The sequence below is a fragment of the Pseudopipra pipra genome, chromosome 1 (genome assembly GCF_036250125.1).
Source record: "Pseudopipra pipra isolate bDixPip1 chromosome 1, bDixPip1.hap1, whole genome shotgun sequence".
Taxonomy (NCBI): Eukaryota; Metazoa; Chordata; class Aves; order Passeriformes; family Pipridae; genus Pseudopipra; species Pseudopipra pipra.
Window position 1 is genome coordinate 123598610 of NC_087549.1, and position 27585 is coordinate 123626194.

General features: G+C 41.6%; 2 protein-coding genes across 2 annotated transcripts in view; one reads left to right on the forward strand and one right to left on the reverse strand.

Annotated features, from left to right (window-relative positions):
• RAPGEF5 (Rap guanine nucleotide exchange factor 5) overlaps positions 1–6366 on the forward strand; it is a 160428-nt gene extending 154062 nt beyond the window's left edge. Inside the window, exon 26 of the mRNA XM_064675282.1 lies at positions 2677–6366. Within this exon, the coding sequence (XP_064531352.1) occupies positions 2677–2795 (119 nt within the window). The 3' untranslated portion in view covers positions 2796–6366. The remainder of the gene's footprint in view (positions 1–2676) is intronic.
• A 13188-nt stretch (positions 6367–19554) lies between these two features.
• The window catches only part of LOC135409124 (targeting protein for Xklp2-A-like), a 38798-nt gene continuing 30767 nt past the window's right edge, over positions 19555–27585 (reverse strand). The window contains 3 exon segments of the mRNA XM_064644286.1: positions 19555–20239; positions 20241–20590; positions 27015–27116. Of these exon segments, the coding sequence (XP_064500356.1) occupies positions 19739–20239; positions 20241–20590; positions 27015–27116 (953 nt within the window). The 3' untranslated portion in view covers positions 19555–19738.

The following is a 27585-nucleotide window of genomic DNA, read 5'->3' on the forward strand; positions in this document are numbered from 1 at the left end:
AAAAATCTGTCTGCTTTAGACACTGGAGGATCTATGCTGATGGGAACAGTTGTGAGTGCCTCAGCTGCATAGAAAACTTCTTTTTGTTTGCTTTGTTTGTTTGTTTTGTTTTGTTTTGTTTCTGCCTTGTTAGCCTCCAGAGAATCCAACCCTAAGGGACCAAGTCAGAAGAACCCAGCTTGCTTTGTTCCACTGCTCACAGAGGAGAAACCTCGTTTTCTCCTTCTCAGAGTTTCTTATTCTCTGCAGAGAGGTTAAATACAGGAAGGGGACAAAAGCAACACTACCTTAGGAAGTGGTTAGTTTTTAAGCCAAACCTAGTAAACATGTCATTTACTGAGGCCACTAAAACCTCTTTTTCAAAGACAAGTTCAGAACTGTGCTGCAGCCTTGGGGAAAACAGAGTCTGAATCATTTTTTTTTCCAGCTGAATTTTCAACAGCTGTCAGTATGGACTCCAGCAAAAAGAATAATAATCATTTTCTGTATAAATACAGGTACCTTTGAGAATTATGGTTCCTGTATTATTTTGAGATATATGTATAAGAGAAGGAGAGAAGGAGCAAGATGTGCCTTGAGCCTTTTATTTTTTTTTCCAATAATGAAGGAAATATTGGTTAATCCAAACCATGCCTGTAAGTTAAAATATCTCTTATTTGGCATTATAAAATGTAGCACTGGTTCCTTCTAATGGTGTGAGGGTTTTTTTGCACCTTCTCTGCACATCTTTCATCACATTTTTGGCTTTTCTTTTTCCAAGTGGTTTTCTAAGTCTTGCAACAGAAATCCAAGGTTAATACCTGAGATTTACCATATAATTTGGTAGTTTGAAGTATGTGATTGTTATTTTATTTTGCTACAGACTTGATTTATTGTGAAGCTGGCATTTAAAAAGCAGCTTATACAGACATCCCTGTAGGCACTTTTTTTTCTTAAATTCATTTAGGCATGAAATGAATTCACTGAATATTTATTGAGACTTTATGGACAGTTTCCTTTTCTAGTGGGCTTATTTTGCTCTCAGAAATGTGAGTCTTTCTACTGCATCAATTCCCAGATTGGCTTAAGAGCAGCAGGCATCTCACTGTAGGAAAGAATTCAAACAAAACTAAGCAAGGAATATTATTATTGTTTATGAACTGTATCATGTGTATTAAGCTTGCAGGCCAAAGTGTTTCTGGATGAGAAACTGGTTAGGTTCCAAGTAAGACTGAAATGCCTTTTTAATGGAAATAACATGTTTATGTCCTAAATGCTGAAAACAAATAATAGCATTTCCAAAGTGAGAAAAAACAGCCCTAGAAAATAACGTAATTCAAGCTTTTGTCATTTGAGGTGTTAATGAGAAATACAAATGTTTTTCAGTATGTTCAGCACAGCTGCTGAGATCCTGTTCCCTCAGAACAAAAAGGTCATTTCTGTATTCTGACACAGATTTATCACATTGTCCTGTTCTCTCTGACATTGCTCAAGTTAGATGGCTGCTCCAAAATAGCTCTTTAAAATAGTTGCCCAGGAACTCTGTTAGCAGCCACATGCAGAACTGGCCGCATTCACATCCCATGTTACCCACACAGCATCGTGCAGTGATCTTCAGAAACAAGGGATGGTTGATTCCTGGAAACCTCGTATAGCTGGAGAGCGTGGAGAAAAGGGTGATAATAAAACAAAGGAGAAGGAGGAAGTGTGTGAGTTAAGCTAATTGGTTCAGGGAATTTTGAGGAGTTTTCTTTGTCCATTTATGGTAATATTAAAAATTCCTTGAGGACATGGACTAGAAGCGAGCTTTCCACCTTTGCTCATTTGTCAGCAGTCATCAGTGTTGCTTTCTCTGCCTGTCTTGATGGATCTTGTGGCCATGGGCTTAGTTTTTCCTTTTCCACTTCTGCTAGTACCAGCCATGGTGGAGCATTTCCCAGACAACGAGTTCCCACAAGCCCATGATGGGCATAAAGCTTGTAACAGAGAACATCTGCCATTGAAGCCACCCTTCAGTTTGTCTGTTACACAGCTAATTCCTCTTGCTGTGTTAACTCCCATGAAATGACAGCATGACTCTTGCCTCTGTTACTAGATCAGAAATCAAAAGCATAACAGATCAAAACGTGAGAGCCTGTCAGAGCAGCTTTGAAGAGCTTTCGTATCCATCTGCTGTGCTGTCACCTTTCACCGGCTCTGAAGACACTCATCCAGGGCCTGCTGTCTTCTGAACTTGTGTTAAGATTTTTTAAAAGTTAGAGTCCCATGCATGCCCACCCATGCTTAAGGCCCTGTAAGCATGCCCACCCATGCTTAAGGCCCCGTTGTGCTGCAAGAGCAGCACAAAGGAAACCCTTAACAGAGAATTGGACTGCCTGTACTACCAGCAGGAGTAAGTCTTCCTCTTGGGAAGAGTCAGCTTCTTGCTGTCCACTTGTCCCTCCTTTGTGCATGCTGGCTGCTCAGCACTGTGTATGTATTTCTTCTCTTTTCTCTATCAAGCTGTTACCTTATGTATTGCACTTAAACAGCATTACTGTTAAAGTGCAATGCATAAGGTTTTGCATAAGATTACTGTCTGTCTTTCTTGTGACTGTCTAGCACCTGACACATGGCACACCAGTGACTTTGCAACACAGGACAGAGAAGCAGGCAAGGCACAGCTTTCTGATCCATCCTCTTTCTCCTGTCTTGCAGGCAATGAAGTTCCTTCGAAAGAGCATCATGAGCTGAAGCCATATGTCCATCACCTGCATGTCATCGACAACCAGCAAGCTCTGTTTGAGCTTTCTCACAGGATAGAGCCACGAGTGTGAGCATACACAGCTTCCTATAACCTTGTAACTGCAGCACTTTGAATTAAGTGAATGTTTATGCCAAGCATGTTGCTTCCCTATATAAGAACAGTTTACTGAGTTTTATCAGTAGCTCACACAACATGCGCAGGAAAATCAGGCAAGAGCCAGCAAAGGAGCTGCTCACAGAGTTTCAGGGCAAGCTTGGTGCCATTCCCACTGGTCACTGGGATGCGAGGGAGCGGAGCAGCGTCCTTTGAACTCAGGAGCTTGGTTTCTGTGAAAATATTGTTTGGTCCTGTGTAGCTTTCAATGCAGATTCTGCCAGTATTAGAATGAAAGGAATCATCATGTCACAGCAGCAAAACATTTCAGCAAGCAACATGCCGCAAGGGGATTGATTCCCAGTTCACCACATATGTACCTCACTAATTCAAGGCTGCCAAAGTATTGTTGCCAAAAATAATGTGCAATCTCTGCAGTTCCTCTGAGTCCACTGGAGCATCATATTTGAGATAAGTGCAAACAACCAAGGATGGGAATATAACAAGGCAGCACAACCAGATGAAACTCAAGTGTATGTCGTGTTGTGGAGATCAGCAGTAAACAGTCCATGCTGTTATGGACCCTTTAAGAACCTGTTCATCCACACTGTAAGAGCCAATCCACTTTCATTGCAATTCATGGACACAGTTGTTTGTATACTGAAAACATGTTATTTTCTTCCTTTTCAGTTATCTCACATTTAGCACTGGGTCCTGCAGTTAACACGTTATAAATTATTATAGCAGAAGCTTTGTTTTCTGCTTGGATTACAGCCTCTTTGATGTCTATTCAGAGGCAATGCCTAGATCCACCTATATTCCTAACTCATCTCCAGGAAATACCATTTCAGCAGGTAAAACTTTACCTAACTTGCACATGCTTCTAATTTTTAAAGAACAGAAAGGTGCACCTTACAGGGTACCACTGTAATTGCCTGCATACGCACCGAGCTCTCAGCATCAGGGTCCCTTTACTGCTTTTGTCCCTCTCATACCCTTCTCCTAGCCAGTTCTCATGTAGCTACAAGTACTACATCTGGGCATGTACTGAGGCAGCATTTCTAAAGTCTTGTCTACAGTTGACCTACATCTCAAGCACCATCATAACCATAGCTCTGGTTTTCAGTGCTAAGAAGTTGCCCTGAAATAACCCAGTGAATGCTGCAGGCAATGTGCAGAGTGCTGCACGGTCTGGCACGTGTTTGTACACTGACTCATGGCAACAGTCCTTTTGCACAGCAGGGAGGATACATAGCATCGCTTGCCCATCTCTATTGTATGTTTTCCACATGAGGAAGACTTCCAAGAAAATGCTCATTTACTAAAATATGGGAATACTGAAGTAGCATGCTCTTCATCATTGTGTTATCTCTGGTTTAAAGGGATTTAAAAAAAGCAGCTTTAACAAGTAGTCCGTGGGGGAATCTGTAGAATGCATTCAGTTTTCCCATCTGTGAAATATTGTATAGATCTATTGTAAAGGAAACAGATGTTTCAGAAATGTATTTGCTTGTACTTTGTTATTATTATCAAATACTATATGATTTTTTTTTTTTAGAAAAAAAGTCTTCTTTTTACCCAGTAAAAAGAAAAAAAAATAAACTCTTGCTGGCCATGGAGTAAAAATTTCCTATGTTCTTCTGTAGATGTGACTGCACATATTGTAAATAACTCTTTAGTGCAAACAGACCAAAACTGTTCAGATGAAGATACTAGCTGTGGTGGGCACCTTTTTGCAATGTAAGAACAAAAACCAGATGCAATTTGTTGCTTGTGTTATTGCAGTTCTTCCTCTGGCTACAACACTCAGAATTCCCACCCTAACTGCATTACCTGGGTGGTTTCCTGGGTTTTGAGCTCCCCCTTGTGAATTGTTTTTTTACTGTGGCATTATTTTTAGGAGCCTTGTATGTAGACCATGCTTCCGCTCCTATGGTGTAACTCTTTGGTCCACAAATTGTTCTCTTGAAATCTGTGGGAGAGGGAGGATTAGAAGGTATTCAGTGTGAGAAAGTGACGCTGTTTCTCAGTTCACTACATTTGGCTCTGTGATAGTTTTGGGTAGTTACTGCTGATGAAGCAACAGCGATGCCAGAGAAGAATAAAAGACAAGGAAACAAAAGGGGGGGGGGAATAACAATGACTCTGTGCTGCGGCTTTGATTTGAAAGCCTGCTAGAGTGACCTTGAAGGCTCCTCACTCTGCCAATTCAAAATGAAGTAAAGGGATGGGTTAACTTGTACCAGTAGGCTTCAAGCCAGCTGAGGTGTTGGCTATCTGCACCACTGTGATTTCACGCTAAATCAGCTGTTGTCTACCCCTTGCAGCTGGCATAAAATCGGTTTGAAGGCATATAACCAGAATTAACCTTGTTATCTATGTTAGACTACTAATTAGCTAATTAGACTACTGTTTATAACTTTAAAAACTAGTTTTTATAGTAGCCTGTATAACTTGGATATAAATTTCTGGTCGCAGGGTCCAACGTCTGCATCAATTTCACATTGAAAATATGGACCTTTTAACTGTTACCATAAAAGAAAGGCAAATAGCCTTAACCTGTAGCTAATGTCTAATTTAAAAAAAGGCCCTTCAGAGACTTCATTCAACAGGTGAAGTATTGCAGAGCTTTGCTGCAGACTGGCAAGCAGTTTGAAGGTGAGGTGGTTGGGAGAAGAACTACAAGTAAACCCTGTGAAAGGGAAGGATAATACTATAGAGCCTCTGCCAGGGTCCAGCACTGGTGATATTGTGATTTTTTTTTTTTTTTACATCCTTCAATAATGCAATTAGGTTACATAGGATAAAATCTAATAAATCTTGTAAATTCGGTTTATCACAGTCACACCTAGGCTTAAATACTCTGCAATTTTTTTATAGTAGCTAGGAGGATCAGTTATACATAACAAAGGAAGGAGCTATGTCACTTTATACCTCTTTGATGTGGGATTTTGTTGCAACAAATTTAGATGTTTCTATGACACAGCTTGTTGATTCCAGCACCATCTTGGATAGTAATAAATTTCATTTGCATAACAGTGGCAAAAAAAAGAAAGATGTAAATACTAAACATTTTAGCAGAGTAATATTTATTTGCATAGCCTATTTATTGTCATCTTATACACTGTTAAACACTGGGATGAAGTCAATGAGCTGAGGTAAGAACACCTGCCTGTTCTCTCTGAGTGCCATAATGGTGTCAGCTTGCATTAAAAGTAATAAAATAGAAGCCCCCAAATCAAGGTATTTACCTGACTTCTCAGGGACTACAGCTAGTAGTTATCCACCATTATGAGACCTGGTATGTATGAAATAATCTTATTTACCAGAATCAATGTTGCCAATGTTTTCCTTTGCATATTTCATGCTTGTTTGCCTGTACATATTATTGTGTCGTGTATTTATGAGAGCTAGTAAGCAATAATTTATATGTCAAAATGGCCAAGCAATACAAGGTTAAAACTTGTAGAAGCAACTGTTATGTTTATCTTGCATTTTCCAGTGTTTTTTAATATTGCTTTTCAAAATATAAAAACTACCTTAATGAAGTCTGGGCTCTGTGCCTTCATGCCTACCACACATACTTATTGTTCCTATATGGAATATTTTACTTCCAGTCATTCAGTTCCACAAACCCTCACTGCTTTTTTTGAGGTGGATGCAGACTCACATAGAGGCTCAGGAGCCTGACCCCATTCAGAGCTGCTCGTATATCTCTGGTCAGTCAGATTTGCTGGTACCAATGTTTCAAAGCAGGAATGATGTTAATGGGGTCTCAGCTGTGCCCTGTCATCACAGTGCAGTCAAAGAGGGGCCTCGAGCTGCCATGAGAAGTCCCTGTGGGGGAGGGGAGGAGTAAATCTATCTTCATATCCTCTGGAGGCTGCTTATTGGCACTTGATCCTCTCACTGAGGACAGCAAATGCTTTCCCTGTCATCAGTCATCCCTGACGGTGCTGTTTCCTCTCCTTCCTCTGGGCTCGTCTGCAGCAGGGAATGCAAAGCTCAAGATGAGCTACAAGTGCACTGTAACACAGCTGAGGCTTGCCCTGTCCTTCCATCCTTTCCACTTGCAAACCCTGGGAACCAGTAAGCCAAACCTGGCTATTTCAAACAGAAATAACACCTGGTACTTACTAGCGTGATGTCTGTTGAAAGTGCTTTACAAATTGGCAGTACTTAATCCTCTGAGTGCCTGCACCTTAAGGAGTCTTAAGCCTGACCTACAAAGTGCCAGTGTTAATATACAGATAGGGTGAATTTTAATATTATTATTTAAAACAAGCCTAAATTGTTGACACTTCTCTGCAATGATGTTTAAAGAAACATTACAGACAGACATCCTTTTCTAGATCCAGTTGCACAAGCTGAAGAATTTACAGTCCCAGCTGTTTATCACTGCCCTTTTTTGGATATCATTGCTCTCCACAATGTAGCCCAGAAGATCAGAGGAGAATCTCCTTAACCTATTGCCACATGTGGCTACATGCAAGCAACTAACTTTGCACCAAAGGGCTCTCCTTCCATCCATCAGCCTTGCTGGGAGATTTTCATAAGAAGCTAGAGTGATGGTATCTTTAAGATGATTTGCAAATGGGAGAGTGTAGAGCTGAGGATAGCTGCCTTACAGCTCCAGCTGTGCTAGAAGAACCACAAGATGAGGCTGCTACACTGCAGATGTTGTCCCTTCAGACCATCTTGCTAAACTATTCAAACAAGGGTTCCTCTATCCCTGTCCACCAAAAAGATCTTGATTGGCAAAGGGCTGCCATTTAGTCTGCTCAGTGGTCTCTGAATTTTAACTGAAGTATTCGGAGAGGCTTGTGCTGAGTCATTCCTTTAGGAGCTGTATGACTGTGATAGACAGCAGGTGGGAGCAGTTTGCTTTGGGGCCAGCACTGCCCTCTGTGCAGAGCAGGACTGACCAGCATGGGGACAACTGGTCTACACTATGTAAAAGTTACTTCCTCTTCTCAGTAGGAGGAAGCATTCAACTGGAAAAACACACCAACAGACTTTCATGCCACCCAGAGCATATGCCCCTGAGTCCTGCTGTCTTTTGCCATGGGTGTGGCAGCTGAGTTGCACACATAACAAAACCCAAAAAAAGGTAAGTCTTCCTCTGGCTCCACAGCTACAATGTTCACCATTTCACACTGGAGACTTGTGTGATGGCACCCTCCATGCATGGCTACAATAATACTGTGAAATGCTTGTAGTTGTATCAGAGTTAAAAGAATCAAGCAGGATAATTAATAAAGTCCAGAGAACTGAGGAGGCCTGTAATGGTGGGCCAAGTGAACAACTGTTGAAGCAAGGAGAGAAGTGTTCTGCATTCCCTCTTGTCTGGAAGAAGATCTTTGGATCTTCAACGTGTTTTTCTCCATCCCTTTCCTATGCCAGGGAGAGAAAGGGGCATGATCTTGAAAGCCTTGGAAAACTTCCTTTACTCTGAAGGGTGCTGATGACTTTTTTCAGGTCTGATATCCCCAGGGAAAATCCTCAGGGTAGAGTCAATCTTCCCCATTTAGAAAAACACAACAATCCTAGGGAAACCAGGCAGTTAAAACCCAGGGAAAACCTCCTTTTGGGGTTAGGAAAGAGAAGAGTCATTCAGGGGGTCACCCAAATGCAGCAGGTGAGAGGGAAGCTCTTCTTTTGTGTTGTCTGCATGGGTCTGATTGATGGCACCTGGATATTTGGCTCCTTCGTTACATTGCAGGGAGAGGTGGGTAGTGCAGGGTTGGCTTGTAAGTAGGACTTGGAGTGTCGTTTCCTAACAAGAGGTCTTTGTGGACTGCCTTTAGTGCTCTTTACAATCCTAGTGCCTCTAGTTCCTATTCGTAAGGTTTCAGCTCTCATCTCTGTGGTAAGAAGTCAGAGCAGTCCTGGAGGTGCTGAGAAATAGGGGATCAACATAGTTTAGTATAAAATTTGATTGGAAACCTGAACTTATCCTTTTTACCTGAAAATGTGATTCAGTAGCATAATTTGGAGAAGTATACAAGCAAGACACGAAGATGTCTTTAAGCAGAATCAGGTGAGCTAAACCACACTGAAGGACAGCCTGCCTTGATTAGATGGGTCTTAAGTGATGGTTTGTGCAATAGACATAGGTTATAGATTGCTTGATCTTTCAAAGAGATTGGCTTGCAGAAAGTTGCCAGGGCTTCTTAAACTTGCAGCTTTTTGTTTTGTTCTCCTGCTGTTGCTGATACCAATGCAAGTCCTTTCCTGCCTGCAGCGTAGGAAGAGCTGTTTCAGAACAACTGTTAGTGCTCCAGGTAAGGTTATAAAGAAAAATAAAGGAAAGGAAAAATCTTGCCATTGTCTGAGCTAATCGTGGAGCTGCCTCTGCAGGGAAATGGTTTAGATGAGAGTGTTACTTAGCAGTGAAAAACAGCACTGGCAGTGCTTGTCCATTTAACCTAAGTGGTGAAGTGTCCCTTGGGAAAGGCACAGCCAGCTGTGACAGATGGCTTGAAAGCGAAGAGCTGTGCTTTGCTGGAGGGAATTTACTAGCAAATGTAAACAGAGATGATTCAGACCTAGAAATGACAAAGGATGGTGAGGATCAAGCCTCAGATCAAGCACTTCCTTGGTAAGTTATAGAGGGTTCTGACAAATGTTTGTGAGAGCTCTCCGTAACACTAGGCAAAGGCTTTGTTGCTTCACAAACAGTGAAGCTGCTACTGAGGTCATGTGGACTTGATTCCTGCGTGGGCTTGCCCCCAGCCAAATGTGCCTGTCAATGGGAGCAACTCTGGTACGACCAAGTGTCTGCTGAGAAAGTTGGCTCAGCAGCTCCATGTGACAATCCTTCAGCCGTAAAGCCCTCAAAAGTTTGAAGTCTTCAAATTATGTCAAGCAGCTTGGAAAAACTTTCATGAAAACAAGGCCAGCTGCTGTGTTAAGGGTGTCTCTCCCTTTCAGTTAGAAAGGCTGTGTGAAATCAAGTTGAACTTTGGTTGATTTCCATTGGTTTTTTAAAACTCTGGATGCTCAAACATCTGTTGCCAGGCTGAGTCTCTGGCTACACTATAAAACAGAATATAGTCTCTCGGTCCAAACTGAAACACTTTAAAGCCGCAAATAACTGTGAAGTGCTACTAAAGCTGGGCTTCATACAAGGCCAATCCCCTGGTTATGGTGCAGCATCAGAGACCAGCAGAGCTGCTGGGTGTTGGCTGCCCTATCATACTTACAAGGATGAAAACTGTTGTGGCTGACACTAGTTGCCAGCACTGACCTTGGCTCAAGGCTATAGCTACATGCTCCAGATTCAGGGCACATTGTTGGTTGGAGGCCACTTTCTAAGGCCAAATAGGTGATGATGTAATAGTAGAAACTAGAAGAGAGGTATAAGACAGGATGGTAAATGAATTGAACAAGTCCAACATAGCAGAGGTAGAACAGGGGAGGACTGTTAAGGGAAAATAACATGCAAATCTGAAAACTCACACGTGTCTGAAATTCATTTAGACCCTAATTTACTGCTTATTTGATGAGGTTACTTGATATTAAGTGAGGTAATTCACTTTACTTTTAAATAAGAGTTTCTGCTGAAGACTATAATGTAGTTTAGTCAATCAAATTTAATTCTGTGCATTTTGCTAACTTGAGTTATTTCTCAAAGCAATTTGAGTGACTCTAGGGAACTTGGTCTGGCTTTATAAAAGTGCAAATGAGGAAAGATTTAGGCTAAATGTTAAGGTTTTCAGAGGACACTGAGAGATACTAACATGGTGAAAGTAGGTATCATTTCCCAGAAATAAACAGACAAAAAACTGCTGGAGCCATGTGTTACTACAAGGCAGGCAGAGTTTTTATTGGGGGCATCTCTGCAAAGACCACATCACCATCCTGTCCAAGAAAAGGGCTTGGTTGACTGTGGTTGGTTGCAGCAAAAAATGGTGTCAGCTAGAACAAACTTTTCCAGCAGCTAACCTGCTTTTAGCAGTATTTCCCTTTCAAAAGCTCAGATACCATTGACATCTAGTGGTGAAATCCTGTGTCTGGAGAGCCAGTTTATTGCATCAAAACTGCCAGTGTGACCTCAAGGGACTGCAGGATGTAATGCAGCGGTGAGGCTCCTCTATCATCTGCCTGGTCCACTGACCCCAGTTTATTAGATTTGTTGACTCAGATGCCCATTTAAGTGGACTGATGGGATTATCTGTTCAGCTCTTCTGTGCATGTTTCCCCATGGATTTAACTTTCAGGCTTTATGATGAGAGTGCACATTCACTTAGGATAGATGCTAATAGGAATAAAGACTGCTGCCTTCTCGTCTGTCGGTAGCCCCTGGAGTCAGCGTCTCATCCAAAGCTGTTGGCTGCAGTGTGAGCATTTGGTCCGGGGCAGCTTCTCCAAACATGCTGCAGAGCTGTCTGGGTGTGTTTGTCAAAAGCAAGCAAATCCCCTGCCTGCTGGTTTAATGGCATGAGGCTGAATTCCCTGTTTAACCAAAGGACCAGTTTTGTGAGCCCAAGGAGTAGATTTTCTCTGGAAGGTGCTGTTGTGCAAGTGCTCCTGGCAGTCTGGTGATAGTGTGTGGCTGTGTTCTCCACGTCAGTGGTACCCCCATGAGCACAGCTGTGGCCAGCCAGCTGCAGCTGCCACGTGATGTCACAGGGAAGCTGTGGAATAGGAATAGATAAGACAGGGAGGCATTTTGGAGTAATTTGTGTTATAAGTTGCTGGTTGATAAGCCAATGACTGCTAAAGTGAGCAAAATTCAGAAAGGCTGAACATGTCTGGTGTTGGTCAGGGACAGCTGCAGGCTGTAGGGCCTATGGAGAGAGTCAAGATTAATCAGATTTTGTTGTGACCTGGCAAATAGGAGGACTGTGAATTAACCACATACGTATCATATAGTTGTGAAGAAGTATCCAAAAGAGTAAAATACTTGTTTAAGCTGTAGCGTTTGATAAATGTTGCCCACTCAGCAAAAGCCTCCAAACATCTAATATGGAAGTGCTTTAGGAAATGCCTTCGTGAAGAGCTGACTTCAGCTGTGAGCTGGGACTAGGGAGAGCCCCAGTCAGTCATTCCCACCACTGTGTTGATGCAGCTGCTCCTGAGCCTGTGCATCAAGCTGAATCATGCACCTGGGAAATGGTCATATCCAAGGCAAGCCTCCTCTACATAATAAACCTCCTATTTCAGATGCACACACAACTTGGAAATTGTGCTTTACCCTACCACTGGGCTTAATGAGTGGAGCTCATTGTGGGTTTCCCCAGAGACTAGTCACTGTGATATTGCATCTATGGTCACAGTGACAGTCTGGGGTCATAACAGGGACTGCTGACACTTGCTCTTTCCTGGACTGGGGAATAAAAGTGCTCCTGAACAGCAGCTAAAAGAAATGTCAACAGAACTTATTCATTTAGTGTCACTCAGAGGGCTTTGAAGGCAAATAGAAGATGCTCACCAATTAAGGGCACCAGGAGGCAGAGAGCAGTTGCCGTTTCACAGGTGATGAAACTTCAGAGAGATGCAGAGAGAGTTGGCCAAGGTCACACAGTGCTAGGACACCATGAAGATTGATCTTCAGCCATCTCTTAGCACTTCTCTTGCTCACTAAACCAGTTATATGCTGAACAATAGCCAATGAAAACAGAAGAGGCAAGAGGCTGATAGAGACAACTGGGAGCTGAACTGTGGCAGGGCACAGACTCCTCCTGGATGGCTGCACATGGTCTCTCTGTCTCCAGAGAACTGCCCAATTTTCTGATTGCCAGAGCAGCTGAGGGGTTGCTTACACAAGCTGTTTATTCTGTGGACTTTAAGGCTTTTCATACTTTCTTTTGAGGAAATTAGTGTGACTTAGAAAATCTTCCCCTTCTTAAGCAGAGTGTCCGTCCCAGCTGCTGAACTTTCTACAGCTCCCACTTATCTGCTTCCCCCCCCATTCCCCATGCTGGCTGATGGCTGCTGGATAAGCATACTCTGAAGTGGCTTTATGCATAGGGAAGATGACATGCATGGAGATAGATGCCACAATCTGCAACTGCAATCATGGAGGGGGCATTTTGGAAGCTGGAGAAAGGTGCAGCACCTTTCTCAGGCCCCTTGGAGCAACCTGCTTCAGCAGACACATCCCCCTCTTTCTGGGGGCTGTTTCCTCTGTGGGGCCTCCTCACTTGCTACAGGTAGGCACATCTCCAGCCTGACTGTTTTCATCTTCCTCAATGGCTTGCCAATGACAGTGGTTTATTCACTGGGTCTCTTATTCTGCCAAGATACCAACCAGCTCTTAATGGTTTGGGCTTTACCAGCATGTGGTTTGTTTGGTTTAGTTTTTCAGTGAATCACTTCACTGAAAGAAGAGGGCTACTTTTTTATTCCTAGTTTGCAGAATCTCAGATTGAATTCCAACAAGCGCATACTATGGCTGAAAAACAGGTAACTTGACCTAGAAAATTATGTCCTGTCTTGTGCACAGGGTTGCACTGTCGGTTGATTGATGAATTTTTCTTTTGAGCTTTTTTCTCCTTTATGGCAGCAGTCACTTCTGGAGTCATGGGCAGTACCTGTGGGAGCAAGAACTCGCTAGTGATACAGTTGAGGGAAAAGAAGTTGTTTTAACCTAGTTTCTAAAGAAAAATGTCCAATTTTTTTGCCCTTTCTTAAATTTTATTAGGTTTCCACATACTTGAGAATTTTTTTACCAAATCTGGAAGAGTCATGAAAGGCTCAGATATAATTAAGTCTGTGAGAGAACTCAACAGGCAGCTGGGAGAGATGAGGGGAGGTAAAACAGGAGGCTGCAGCACTGCTCCTCATCCCTGTGGTGCTCTGCAGCCAGCAGGAAGCTAAATCTTGCATGATGCATGTCAGTTCTTGCCCAGTGGAAATTTTGCTGGTCAAAGGAATCAACTTGTGGGCACACTTGACTTTTTGTACACCCTGCAAAGATGATGAATTGTCTTTCAGTGTCTCAGGCAGGAGACTGACCATTTGGGAGTTCTGTAAATGACACTGATATCCTATTGTTCCTGCTACCCCGTTCCTAACTGACTGCTGCCAGGAAAGCAGAAGTATCATTTTCTATATTTAATTGGAGGTGGGAGAGGGAGTAATTTTTGCTTTCTTCCTCCTTGCTTTTTATGTCTTCAGCCACTGTATGGAGAAAAGAGCAGTTAGGGGAACAGAAATAGAATATCAGTCCTATTTCTACTCTGGATATTTTGCAATGTAAAGACTAATGGACTACCTTACAGCATCTTTTCTGAAGCTCTCTTAAGGAGTGTAAGCAAAGTGCTCTAGGAAGAAAGGAGCTACAGTGGTCCTAAATGTTGTTTGACCAGGCAAAACAACTTCAATATACCATATAGGCACAAACCCGAGGCAGAGCTGCTATTGCACAAACTGATACAAGTGTACTTTTTGAGAAAGACATATTGGCTTGGCTTTTAATCAAAGTGATGGTTCTAGCTGGAGCAAGTTGGGAAGGAATCATATCAAATTTTCTGTCTTGAGTTCAAATACGTAATATTGAAGTAAGTTCAAATAATGTGAACTGAAATTTGTGTAGTGATCATTTCAGTTTTTGGGGTTTTTTTTGTACAAAAAGAAATAGAAAGGTAAGAAAAATCCCATCTCAGCTCAGTGTTGGTGAGTGGAAGAGGAGTCTCTCAATGCCATTTAGGGGCTCCCTTGCTTGAGAGAGGACCATCTACACTGAAGTTCCCTTTGACTGGGAGCTGGCAGTGCATTTTAGCTGCTCTTACCTTGGCAAGAGCAGTTCCAAAAATGTATATGTTCAACCTCTCTCAGATGGGAGAGCGCGATACAATATTATAGTTATGCTGTCAAAAGTTATAGGCACTTATGCCCAGTCCATGGGAGATCTCAGGTAAATCCTGTATTTGAAAACCACCTGGATCAGTATTTACTATTTCCTTAATCTAGCTGCAAACAAGGGAAGAGAAATCTTAGTTCTGGCAGGGAACTGGATCAGCATTTTCTATTTCTTCATGCGGTAGCTGGGTCTTGAACGGCCCATTCTCTCCGGTAAAATTAGTCCTCACCTCATTCTGCTCCTCTTCTATGGCCTGGCTCCACATTTGCTTTGCTCAAAGCACATGGAGAGTCAAAAAAACATTTGTTTGTGAGGTGGCTGTCTATGGAAGAATTTGATTTGGGGAAGTGGCATCATCATAATCGTTTGAAGCAAAAGTACTGGAACAAAGGCATCATATCAGATACAACTACAGCAACACTAGTGGCAGAGGTGTCTGTGGGTTGTGATGGTTAAACTAGAAGTGTGCAACATCACAGTAAGATGTGGGTATTTGGCATCCTGGGCAATCACAGCAGAAGCTATTTTAGGCTATCTTTATTTTTATACATTAATGATTTTCCCTGCTCTAATTCTGTGAGTAAGATGTAAGGTATTCTTCAGAGAGGCATCATTTTTGGGGTATTTGTGATAACCACTCTGATGTCTCTGAATAGGGGTAACCAGCAGGTTCCTACTGGCTGCTAAACATGTTCCCAGGACCACGTTTGTTCCCGAGAGTCTCTGTATGTCAAGCACCTGTGTTGTGATCAAAGCACATATATGCTGTACATGGCAAAAGAGTGCAGATAACGTTCTATAATGAGTGTCACACTCTTTCCAACATGCTTTTTATTGGTACTTTGTTAAAACAGAGATTTACTTTTATTGCCAGAAACTTAAGGTTAGATTCTGTGAGATTACACACACACAAGAGGATTAATCTTTTACAGGGAAATGGAGTGGAGAAGTCGCCTGTGATATTTATGTATATGTATAGTTAAATTCTGTGACAGGAAATATTTAACCTTGAGCTTAGTATGGGATAGACTGTAGCTGAATGAGAATGAGAGAAGATTAATTTTCTGAAGTGACTTGCAGCATGCTGAACACTGGAAACAAATTTGTCAAATGGAACAGCACAACAATGACACCTTCTGTAAAACACTAGAAATGTCATGTCTTACCGTTTCAGCTTCTTCCCTTGGAAATTCCTAATTTATATGCTGCCAGAGAGCTGAAGCAGGGATCTCTGCAGAGAAGTGGTTCCTATTGGGCTGTGCAAATGCACCCCAGGCTGACAGGTCACAAGCTGCAGCTTGTCAGTAATAGAAAGTCTTTTGCAAAAAGATTAGAAATGTGAAAACCAATCCATTCCACTTCTTTTTTTTTTTTTTTTTTTTTGGTCCAAATGGGTGCTTGCCCAAATGAGTGAGAAGCTGAATTCCTTACCTGAATGGCTTCAAATTCACAGCAGCGTGCATGAGGGGCCCAGGCTTAGGTTAGAGGTGCTTTTAAACAACATGGTAAAAATATTCCACTGTGTCATATTTCCTAAATTAATTTGTTAAAAGGAGAGAGCACAAGAGGGAGCCAGACTCTGCATCCTGGTAAGGCTCTTGGCTGTGTGTTGGGAGGGGGTAAGGGGAGCCTGGGGCTTGGTCCCTGTGTTCCAAGCTCTGTCTGTATTTGTTCAGTGGCTGCAGCCCGAGGCTCACAAAGTCCTGTGGATGCCAGGTCTAGCCTCTGGGACTCCCCAGCCCGAGGTGGTGCCCAGGGACTTGGACCAGGGTTTAAAAAGTCAAATTAGTTTGGTTTACAAAGTCAAATTTTGTGTCTTTCCCACTGGCATCAAGGGAACTGGCAGAGGAGCTTCATTCTCAGGCAAGCTGCAAGGAGGCGTCAGATATGGCTTTGATCTTCTTCCCACGGAGGAGGAATCTCTCATTTCACGCCTCTAGACACTCTATTCTCGTGGTACAGGTGCCAAATGGAGAGCACTGGCACTGTTGGATCAGGTTTATTAATTTGATAACAGGAGTACGGGTTCTGTGGGGTGTGTGGAGTGCAGGTGCTGTGGAGTGTGTGGGGTGGCAGTGGTGCTCGCTCTTCAGCAGGGTGCCCAAGAGCTGCTGGTATGGGGGCATGTGGCATGGGTGGCTCGTGCCTGAGCCCTCTGTCTCCTGCTCTGCATGTGGTCAGCACCCACATTGCTCAGGAGATGCCCTCCCCAATGTCTGGTGCTGCATAGGTGGCCTGGCTGACAGCCAGCACTGATTCTGGGGGCAAGCCCCAACTTTAAAGCCTCTGGAATTTTTAATGGTACTAGTTTTAGCTAATGTGTCTCAAATATCTCTTGCAAGGTATGACACAATTGGGAGTTGGATTTCTGCACCCTGACCCTCAGACCAGGGTCTTTACCACAGGTCAGCCCTTCAGTTGCCACACTGCATCCTGAAATAATCCACTGCAGCTTCTGCTTTCTGCATGTGTGGCTTTACTGAAAAAGGCGTGAAGAGTTCTGGTTAAGAATGGAAAATCATTCAGATTCCTTCACATTTGGTTCAGTAGTTATTGAGGTACAATGATCTTAAACCAAGGTTTCAGAACTTTAACAGCTACCCACAGGATGTCACAGGGTGAATACACACCAAGGTAAAATACAGGGTGGTTGTATAATGGAAATACAGGGTGTATAATTCAGTGTACACAACCCATATCATGCATCTCTTCCAGCACATGGGCATCAGAGTTAACACAGAGCAAAGCTCTGTTTCTTCCATTTGAAACTGGTCAAAAGATTTAGATCAGAGTTCCTAAAATTTCTTGCAAAGCTAAGAACTTGGGGTCTGCTCCGTATCATATATCCTCAGGAATTTGTTTTCAGTGTAATTTGACTGACTACAGCAGTGCTGGTTCAGATAATTTTTTTCTGTTTACTTTCAAGATAATACTGCTACAACTGACAGGCTTGCACAGTTAAAATATAGATTACTTAATTATTTTATTCATATGTATTAGAATTCTTGAAGACTCTGCACCATAGTGCTCCAGGTAAACAAGTGTCTCCTTGCACATCAAGCAGCATTAGTTGTGTTTTACCTCTGTCTCGGTGACATGCACCCTCTTGACTCTACAGGTATGATGAGAATTAAGCTGAAAGAAAGTTGAGAAGAAAGCATTGTTTGAATGGTCTGTCATGTTAACATATCAGATGCAGTGTCAGGAGAAAATTACTGCTGGGACTGCTGTCTGAAACCTAATATGGTGTTAGCTTTAAGTACCAATCCATATAAATTTGTGTAGGTGACTTAGCTGTTGACCAAGTCTCCGTTGACATCAGCAACACATTTGTATTCCTCAGCCTTTTGGATTTTAACCTTTTACTGCAGAAATTTACTTTTTGAAACTTAGACTCTTTCTGCGTAGCCCTGGCTACACAGCCACACACTATTGGTCCATTGCCTCTGAGGTTACTGCTTTCCCACAGCCAGTGGTGGATGCCAGACCAGCCCTAAGGGCAGGCAAGGTCCTGGGCAGCAGGTCCCACACCTCTTTGGCATTTTCTGTTCATTTTGTTTTGCTGTGGTGGCGGCCTTGGTTGAGAAACATTGATAGCCTTTGCATGCCAGCTTTCAGACAAGGATAATGACCCATTTGGGGCTAAGCAACATCTATAACATTCTGAATTTTCCTGTAAATAGACTGTATTTGCATCTATCTGTATTTGCATATCTCCTCCCTCTCCTAAACCAGCACACACAGGTGCTCACACATCTCTTATCTTAATAAAGAAAGGGTGAGCTATTCATAGGAGCCCAGCCGGGCACTGGGGCTTTTTGTTGGTGCTCCACAGGGTGCCTCATCCCTCAGCAGGGGTGGGCATCCACTCAGCCACACAAACATAGTGTGCAGTGTCACCTCAAAAAGAACATTAATTAAAGGGTGTCAGGAAAGGAAAAAAGAAAGGGTATTTTTTGAGGGGAGAGGGAAAGCAAGGACAATATATTGTTTTTAAGAGAAGAAAATAAGGAGAGATTTTGCTGCCTGCCATCTCTAATTTTTGGAGGGAATTTTTCTCTTAGTATTGCATATCAAACCTTCTGCCCATTTCCATGCAATTTAGCAGGGCGCTGTTTGCAGACAACATTGAAAATGGAACTGCTTCTTTTGGTTTATTTTTCATACTTAATGCAGCACAAATCCTGCCGGGTGCTTTCAGATCCAAACTGCTGCTCACTTAAAATGTCGCACACCAGAAGACAGAGATTCTCCAGTATTTATAAAAATGACGTCTGTTTTCAGTAGAGATTATCGATTTTTGTTAATTAGATGCTATGATGAAAAACCTATACATATGTGCAACACAAATACATGTATACATCTTTAAGGGAAAAAAATAATCAAATTAAACAAGTGCTTTCTTTTTGTGAAGGGCCAGGAACTGGATTGTTAACACAGTATAGCAAGCTTGCTAAAGAATAGTGTCCACTCTATAAATTAGATTATCTGCTAGTAAATCAGAAAGTCAAAACTCCTGAGATTAATGACCCTTTTGAGCAGTGACAAAAGGGAGTGCTCTGCACCAAATTACTCATTGGGGCTGTGCTTATCTCATCCAAGCAAGCTGTAAGGGCAACCCTCTGGATGCCCTTCCTCTGTCTTGGGGAAAGGAGGGCAATAGTGAGAGTGTTGGTTTTCCTCTTCTGTTTCTTCTCTTCCTTCCACTTCTTTGTGTGGTGCCTCTCACACCTCCCTGAAACAGCAGGGTTTTGCAAAGTAACTTCAAGCTTAATACAGATTAAAAGGCTAAAAACCAGACACTTGAAAACAACACTTAGTGTACAAAGACAAGGCAGCTCTGCCAGATGCACACATCTGTACAGTCAGCGTTTACCAAAAACTCTTCTGCAGGAAAGGGCCTCAGCCCACTAGCCAGAGACAGCGATCATATTAGGAAACTTTATTTAGTTAGGTGGGATGCCGTGGGCTCAAGTGGAGTTAAACTATTCAGTACAAAGGAACCAAGGGTAGGAGTTCAGGCAGAGTCACAGGAAAACAACTGTTCCCTCTCTCCTATCAAGGGAGTAGAGAGGGATGGGATCTCCCTCCTAATATCATGTGGGTGCTCATCAGCACTGGAATCTATCTGAGAAGTTGGGAGACTTTGGCAAAGTCAGTAACTGATCACTGGGCTTCACTTCTACGCTGCGGTATTTGCGTATTGGGTTTGCCTTGTGAACCATTTCTTGCCTTAGCTTAGCAACTTCTTCCTTTTCACGCTCCTCTTCTTCCTGCCTGATCTGCTCCTGATACCTCTCCCTTACAGCTTCTGCGTCTGCCAATCGCTTTTCAAATTCTTGCCGTTCTTTTGCTCTTCTTTCCGTTGCCAGCTCAAAGCTTTCAGGAACTACAGAACCAGAAAGGCTCTCTGATAGTAGTTTGTGTTCCTTTTTGGGCACGAAAGGCTCCTGGTACACCACTGTGTTGGGACGAGCTTTAAAACATGCTGCCTCTTTCTGCTTTTTCAAGTCTTCTTCGAGCTGGTGTTTCCAGCTCTTGAGCTTGGCAGCTCCCCGTTCATCCACCTGCAGATGGAATGGTTCAGGCTGGGTTGGGGCTTTGACCTTTTTTTTCTGGCAGTTTAACTTGGTCAAAGTAAGGCAGAGGTTGCGCTTTGAACTTCGGCACCTCTTCCTTCTGAAATTCTTCTATTTTCTTCTCTTTTTGTATTTGCCGCTCTTTGTCCCGGGCATCAAAAGAGAAGGGGCAAACTTCCACGTGCCTCTGCTCTGGCATTTTGGGTTTGAAGGGCACTCCGTAATGTGGCATAGGGTTAGCTTTGATCACAGGCGCCACCTCCTTTTCCTTTTCTTCCTCTCTGCCAGACACACGGGTTCTGCTTTTCAAGGCGAAGGCTGGAGACTTGGGGACTGTACAAGGAAGTTCTTTCTTCTCCGGAACACCCACAACTTCAATATGTTCTGCTGGAGTGCATCAGGATCACAACCAGTTCTGCAGTTTTTTCAGAACTTTTCAGATTAATTCCTTGTTTCTGCTTCCAAGACTTTAATTTTAACAAAATACCTACAGTACTGACTACTGGGGTTAAAGCTGGGCAGCAGTTGCCTGCAGTTTCTGCATGAGGACATGGTTTCCTTAATAAATGTGACTGCAAATGTCAATGCTGCCAATAAGGCTAAAGCTAGATTTCCATTAGCAAAATACAGTTTTTTTAAGTAAAATTCACTTCTGTACATTTCTCCTCAACCCACCATTATAAAACCATTCAGTTGCTGAATACTAATTTCTTTATTAAATACTTTGTTCTGTGAACAGTGAAATTACTGAAACCTGGTTTTCAGTTAATTAAATTGGCAATTTCTATGTTAATTTCTATACTTTCAACCCCTTCATGTCCACTACAACAGAGCCTGCATCTTCCCCTCATGTTGAATTTTATTCTCAACCTCCCTCCCCTCTGTCCCTGGCCCTCTGGTTGGACTCTGCCATAGCAACTCTGCATTCAAACCCTCCTAAAAACCTCTATGGGGACTGAAAGGTTTCATGACAGTTAGGAACAGGCAATCTGACATTTCCAGTCCCAGATGTACAGTCTGATATATTCCTTTTTCAACCCTCTTGCTTATAACCTCAGTTTTGTACAGCACGCTCCAAGGATGCTTGTACAAAACCAGCCACAAGATAGCTGTATATTTCATTAGAGTAGATGGAAGGGCTGAAGGTGTAATACCAAATGGACAAGAGCAGTGGGGCTGAAATGTTGAAAGCTTTCCTACTAAAGCAGCAATTTATTACTTGCTTACACAATTTGATGTTGGTAGGGCTTTTGCAGAAAATATTTCTTTAAACCCTAACTCCCCCCTCCCCCCAAATGTTTCATATTATATGTGTTTGTTAATAATAAAAAAACCCCAAAACCTGAAAATCCAAGAAAGTGTGGCAGACCTCTTTATGCACTTAATTATGTAGCTGATGCAAGTTTCTTTAATTTCCAAACCTCATCTGCATAGATACAAAGATCACAGAACAATTTGGAGACTTGTTCTTTAACTAAGGGGGAAAATAACAACAAAGGGAGTAATTAAACCACAAAAAGTATTTACAAATAAGATAGTATCTGACAGAAAGCCATGGGGGGCATCTTCCTTTGTAATTCTTCTTTTTAATGGCAGTATTTAAAAGAAAAGAGAGAAAGAAACAAAAGTCACTAGGAAGTATCCCAGCATTGATTTTTAGTTCACAGTGCTAGGAAGGTTTTGTAACATATTTTTACCTTGTGTTGTCCCATTTTACCATTCTTTATTCTATAAAAGGTTAAAATGACTCTTCAGAGATGCAAGATGTGGAAAAGGTACATCATTAATATGTACTTCTGGTATACTCTCTGAATCTGTACTAGATATCAATATATGTCTGGATAAACATGTACTCAGATAAGCTTTAAGTTATTGAATGGCACATACAATATTTGTTGCTATTGGGTTATTTGTGCCTTTATTTTCCCTGAGGAAAAAGGGTCTGAATGAGACATGTCAGAAGCTTCTGGGTTATGGTATGATAAGGTAAAATTGCAGTAGAAACAGCCAATATATATTATTTTTTCCTGTTGCAATGACTTAAACAATGAACAGCAAGCCTGGGAAAAACCTCGCCAAACTCTTCCCGAAATGTTTGATTCCTGAAAGGCATCTTTACAAACTGTAGCAGTAGCTAAATACCATGTGGAAGTTGTAGAATTAGAGTGATGACAACCAAGTCAGTATGTCTTTAGCTCACATGGAGACTACTGAGGTTATAATAATATGGTAAGCCACAATATGATATAAATAAAAACATCCTTTCCTGCTCTTTGGGATGCAATAATTTATGCCACTGAAGACAGAGTGTTTTAAATTTCTATAGAAGAATAGTAGCAAGGTATCTCACATCTGTAAAATTAATGAATTAGAAGGTTGTTGGCTGGAACGTGTATTGATTTTTTTTTCTGATATCTGCAACAGTACATGGTGAATTGGTTGCCTAAACAGCCCTTTGAGCAAGAGCAAATTTTTGCACGTATTAGTCAAATTGATGTAAGATTTATTAGTGGCCCACAACCCTCATTACATCATTGGAATTGTTAGTTTTCCTGACAGCAAAATCCACACCCTAAATATGTTGGGTTTCCATTTCCAGCTTTTAGATGTTATTATTGTCTTTGATTGCTAGTTTGTTGCCACTGTTCTGCAGGGCTTTGGGCACTTTCATGAAAGAGAAATGCACGGATGATTGTTAAATGCATAGAGAGAGTCAACATGAGGTCCTGAAAAGTCCCTGAAATAAATATGGTTTTGGGACAGGAGAGTTTAGAGAGAAAGATCACAAATTTCCTTTGTCCTCATACCCTCTTTTCCAAATGTCTATGTCTGGTACTGTTAGAGAGGTATTTGTCTAAACTGATGTTTGTTTTGATCTGTAACATTAGGATTTTATCTGCTATTTGAATATGTAGATTGTGGTCTCTGGCAGATTTGATTGCAGGGTGGTTTGTTTGATCATTATGAATGCATCAGTATGGGTATTAAATTGTAAAAGAACTGTAGGAAGTGTTTCAGTAAGAAAAACAATATAACTTTTCTACAGCTCTGTGGCAGCCCTTTCTTGAAATACATACAGGTCACATTAGTCTTTTGCCAATGGTAGTATGCTGAGAAGACACGTACATTTTCACTGTCCACCAGGACTCCAAGGTTTTACTCTAAGTTAGTGTTCTGTTGAATCATATCCCCATTCAGTAAAGATATACTGTATATTTTGTTTCATATTTATTAATACAAATGCATATTTCTTGCTTGTGCCTGTTTCGCAAACCACTCAAAATGCTCTGTCTTGAGAAGCACAACTATGTACTACGTTTGTCTCAGAAGGATGCTGTGGAAGGTGGTCATCCACTGTGATATGCAAGAAGTACCACCTGCTCCTGCTTTGTGTTTTTACTGTTAGATGATTGACATGTAAGTATTCATGATCTTCCCCCTCTAAATTGTCAATGGCTCAGAAAACTGCAAAGCTACTTTGACAAAGAAGGTTAAAAGAGGGTACCCTTTGACTGTTTGATCCTCACTAAGAATTAGTTTTGCATTCTAATTATGCAAATATTTCCATGAAGTTTGAGAAATGGTTGTGGGGTGACATATATGCTGGCAGATGAATGAGTCCAGTTCTTTCTTATCTAGGCTCCTGACAATGGTACAGGAGCAACTTCGAAAATTCTTCTTGTGTCTTCTCATTAACTATGATTGCAACTTCTCAAAGCCATGGTTTGGGTTAATGGAATGCATCTATATTCTACCTTTTACCATGCTCTTGGATTTTCTTGATTTCTGACTTAAAACCAATAAATTGGTTTGAGTTCTTTTTATTCTTGTGGGTTTTTTCAACTCTGAAAAAAACAGGTAGAATTCAGGAGAGAGGGCCCTTCATGTCCATGCTGAAGGAGTTAACATAGTAAGCTCAGAATTCTTTTTTGTTATCTTCTCAGTGAGATGTGGACAGCATGTAACTCTGAACTAGCATATTACTACAACAAAAATAAAACCATTCAGCTAGCCAGTTAGGAAATGGCTTTAGCTACAAAGGGCCTTTGTTTAATATTACCAAAATTTTAATGATAGCAGATGACATTATTTTTTACATTTGACTTTAATTTTAAACTTTCATATATTTTTAAAATTTTTATACTTTTTAATGCAAGTGTTAAATACTATTAATATTAAATATGTCGATACTAGTGTTGCTGCAAAAAATAGCATTAAAATCAGTTGAAGACATTTTGGGCACAGAGAAAAGAAAGATGTAAGTCTTATTTTTGCATCTGTATGTCTTCCCACTATAGCTATCAGAGATAATTTTGCTTAGATCTGCATAAAATATGCATCTTTGGGGAACTTTTAGTTAAAGAGCTGTGTATTCTGTCTCAATAGGCATTGGGTATGTTATGTATATTTTGGCGTTGGTAATCCAGTAGTCATTTCTGTGATCCATACAAACAAAATACCCAAACCAATAAGGTAACTAAACCTTTAATTACTGTAATGTATGTACCGAGCATTTCTCCTCCTCTCTACTTCCCTTCACCCAAACCATCCTTCGTTCCCCTGGGCATCGTCTGGTTGCTAAAGCGTCGAATCCGTCACAGCGCACTTAAACTGCTGCGGGAAATTTGTTTTACAAGGCTGGTTTTAACTGAACTACCTGCTGTGCACCACATTGCTACTGTTTGTGAAATGAATGATGGGAAAAGCAAGTCTGTGATTTCATTTGTTCAGACCGATTAGTCACACGTTGCATATGGTATCATTTGCTTGTCACTTAATGACTGACCAGCCTGCCTGAATCATTAGTGCGGCAGTGCAATGAAAGGAAGACATAAACATAATGATGAGCTCAAGGAAGTGGAGTGCTGTTTTACCTAAAAGAAATGGTGCGCAGAAATCCAGCACAGCTGCAGGTGCTCCGACGACAATGTGGGAAGCAGTTAGCTTCCAATTTAGCAGAAAATTAAGAGCGAAAAAACTGTTATTTGTGAGAGAAGATACTCATGGCAAGCAATCATCCATGCTCTATACCCACAAGATGAGCATTCAGCTGTCTTTGTCGTGACTTAAAACAATTGGTATCTTGGGCAGCATTCAACACCAGATTGGTGCTTATTATCTGCAGTTTATTCTTTCTTGGGATATTTTGTAAAAACCCCCCTTTATTTTATGGTTAATTTGCTTGCTTGAATGTAAAGCCATTTAAGCTGAAAAATCTGGATTGGGGTTTCATCATTGTGCCGGTGCTCTGAGCTGTGTGATGCAACATAATTGGCAATTTTCAAATTCATAATCCATTTTGTTTCATGCATATATACACACACACACACACATATGCACACACACACCCTGCCACCCCCTCTCTTCAAACTGGTAAAAAAGTAAGATTAGAGCATGTGGATTCCTTCAGTCAAATAACAAGAATCAACAAGAGGTGAGTTTTTATAAAGTTAAATAATGGATTTCCATTAGCTAGGAGAACATAATTTCCTAAGAAGAACTATGTAAGTATAAATGGATATCAAAATATCCTCATCCTTAGCTAGGCAAGGCTTCTACTGCTTCAGCAGAGCTTCACAATGTACAAAAATACTGGAAAAGCTGAAATACTTAATTATGTCATTTTTAGTGATTTTGGTAGCAGGCTGCAGAGAAAAAACATGTTGGGGGGAGGGACTGGAACTTTTCACTGAAAAGAAAAAAGCAATAATTTCTTTAATACATGGCTTTTTATACCAATACACATTGCTATTGGTTCAGCAGAACTTGAAATTCACCTTTTCTAATTGATGAAAAAATGCAAAACAGGGAAAATGCAGACCCAGAGTCTGAAAAAACCATTTTGTTTTTTCTCTCCTGTTTCATGTCTCGTTTTTGTTCCTGGAGAAGCTTTCATTTCTCTGCATTTGCTTACAAGCCTTGGAGGCCAAGGGATTCATGTCTTACCATCTTACCACAACGTATGGCTCTGGCAGGGTTGGTTATTTTTTTAAGGTTTATTGCTTCAAGAGTAACTTGTGTTTCTACATCAAATTTTGTCCTGCTTGAGCTTGTGATTTTAGTACTTCCTTGTGCTCCCTTTCTGTTCTCACCAGCTGGCCATAGCCAACACTCAGCTCCACTCTATTTCCCCCTGGCCAGTGGCCAGCAGCCTCGCCTGCCAACTCTGCCTGTGATCCTCTGGTTCCTCTCCACCCATTTCCAACATTCCTGTCAGCTTGCGTCCTCTACTTCATTAAGCATATCCTCTGGTTTCTCAGAAATGAAGGATTCCTTACAAAACTGGGACAGAAACTATCCTAGTCCACCAACACCAAAGCAGTAGGTACGTGGTCTGCAGGATTTGCCATGTTGCACCTACATGGGAGGAGATCACACTGAACTGTTCTCCTGCTAGAACCTGTTACCCCAGCATGAAAACCTTTATATCTGAGGAGGTTAATTTCACCTGCACTTGGTAAAAACATTATAAATTTTGAGTAAAAATTTTTCAGTGGGTATTGTATATCCCTTGTTTGAAGACTTACAGGATTTCCCTGTTCTAGTCAGTTCAAATTCACTAGGCCTACATGCTCTGAATTTCTCTGTTTTCTAGGAATCCATCAATCTGTTTTTCAATGGGAAAGCGCTGCAGCCTTTAGACAAGTGACCTCATGTGAAATGTCTTTCAGCAGCTGAGCACTCAGAAGGTAAATCCAAAGCTGGCAATTACTGGGAAAAGCCAAAGCTGGCAATTACTGGGAAAGGAGCTACGAGCAAGACAGAAACCATCATCTTGCTCCTCCGTAAACTGCAACTGTGGTCATACCTTGGACACCGTTTACCCACGTAATTGGTCCATCACAGACAGGGTAACAGAAGGTGTAGAGAGGGGCAGCAGAAATCCCAGACTTGAGGCCAGGATTTCCACCTGGGAAAAGAGACACCAGGGTGGAAAACAAGAGACCCATATGATCATAAACAATGCAGTTACACTGCATTTCTCACCACACAGGAGCAATGTGAGACAGCACTTTTGAAACAAATAAAAGGTAGTGGCACAGTTTCACCTGGAACAGGGAACTCTTCTCCAGTAGTTGCTGTGGAGGGCAAAACAGGAATATTAATGAAAAAGGAGAGTCTTTTGTTCTTATGTGTTCATTGGGATTTGGAGAACGAGTGATGGGGGTAATAATGGTCTGCCTAGAGAGTTTCAGCTCGCTGCTTTAAGAAGTTCTGTATAACCTTTCACATATATTTGCGACTGGTTGTGTCTTCAATTGGCAGTGGAGTGGCATCTCGCCAGCACAGCATTGAGAAAGGAAAAGTTCAGCTTTCCAAGTTAAATGAAAAAATTATGATGATGTTGAAAGTCTGTCGTTGAGACAGGCATTTGAAAG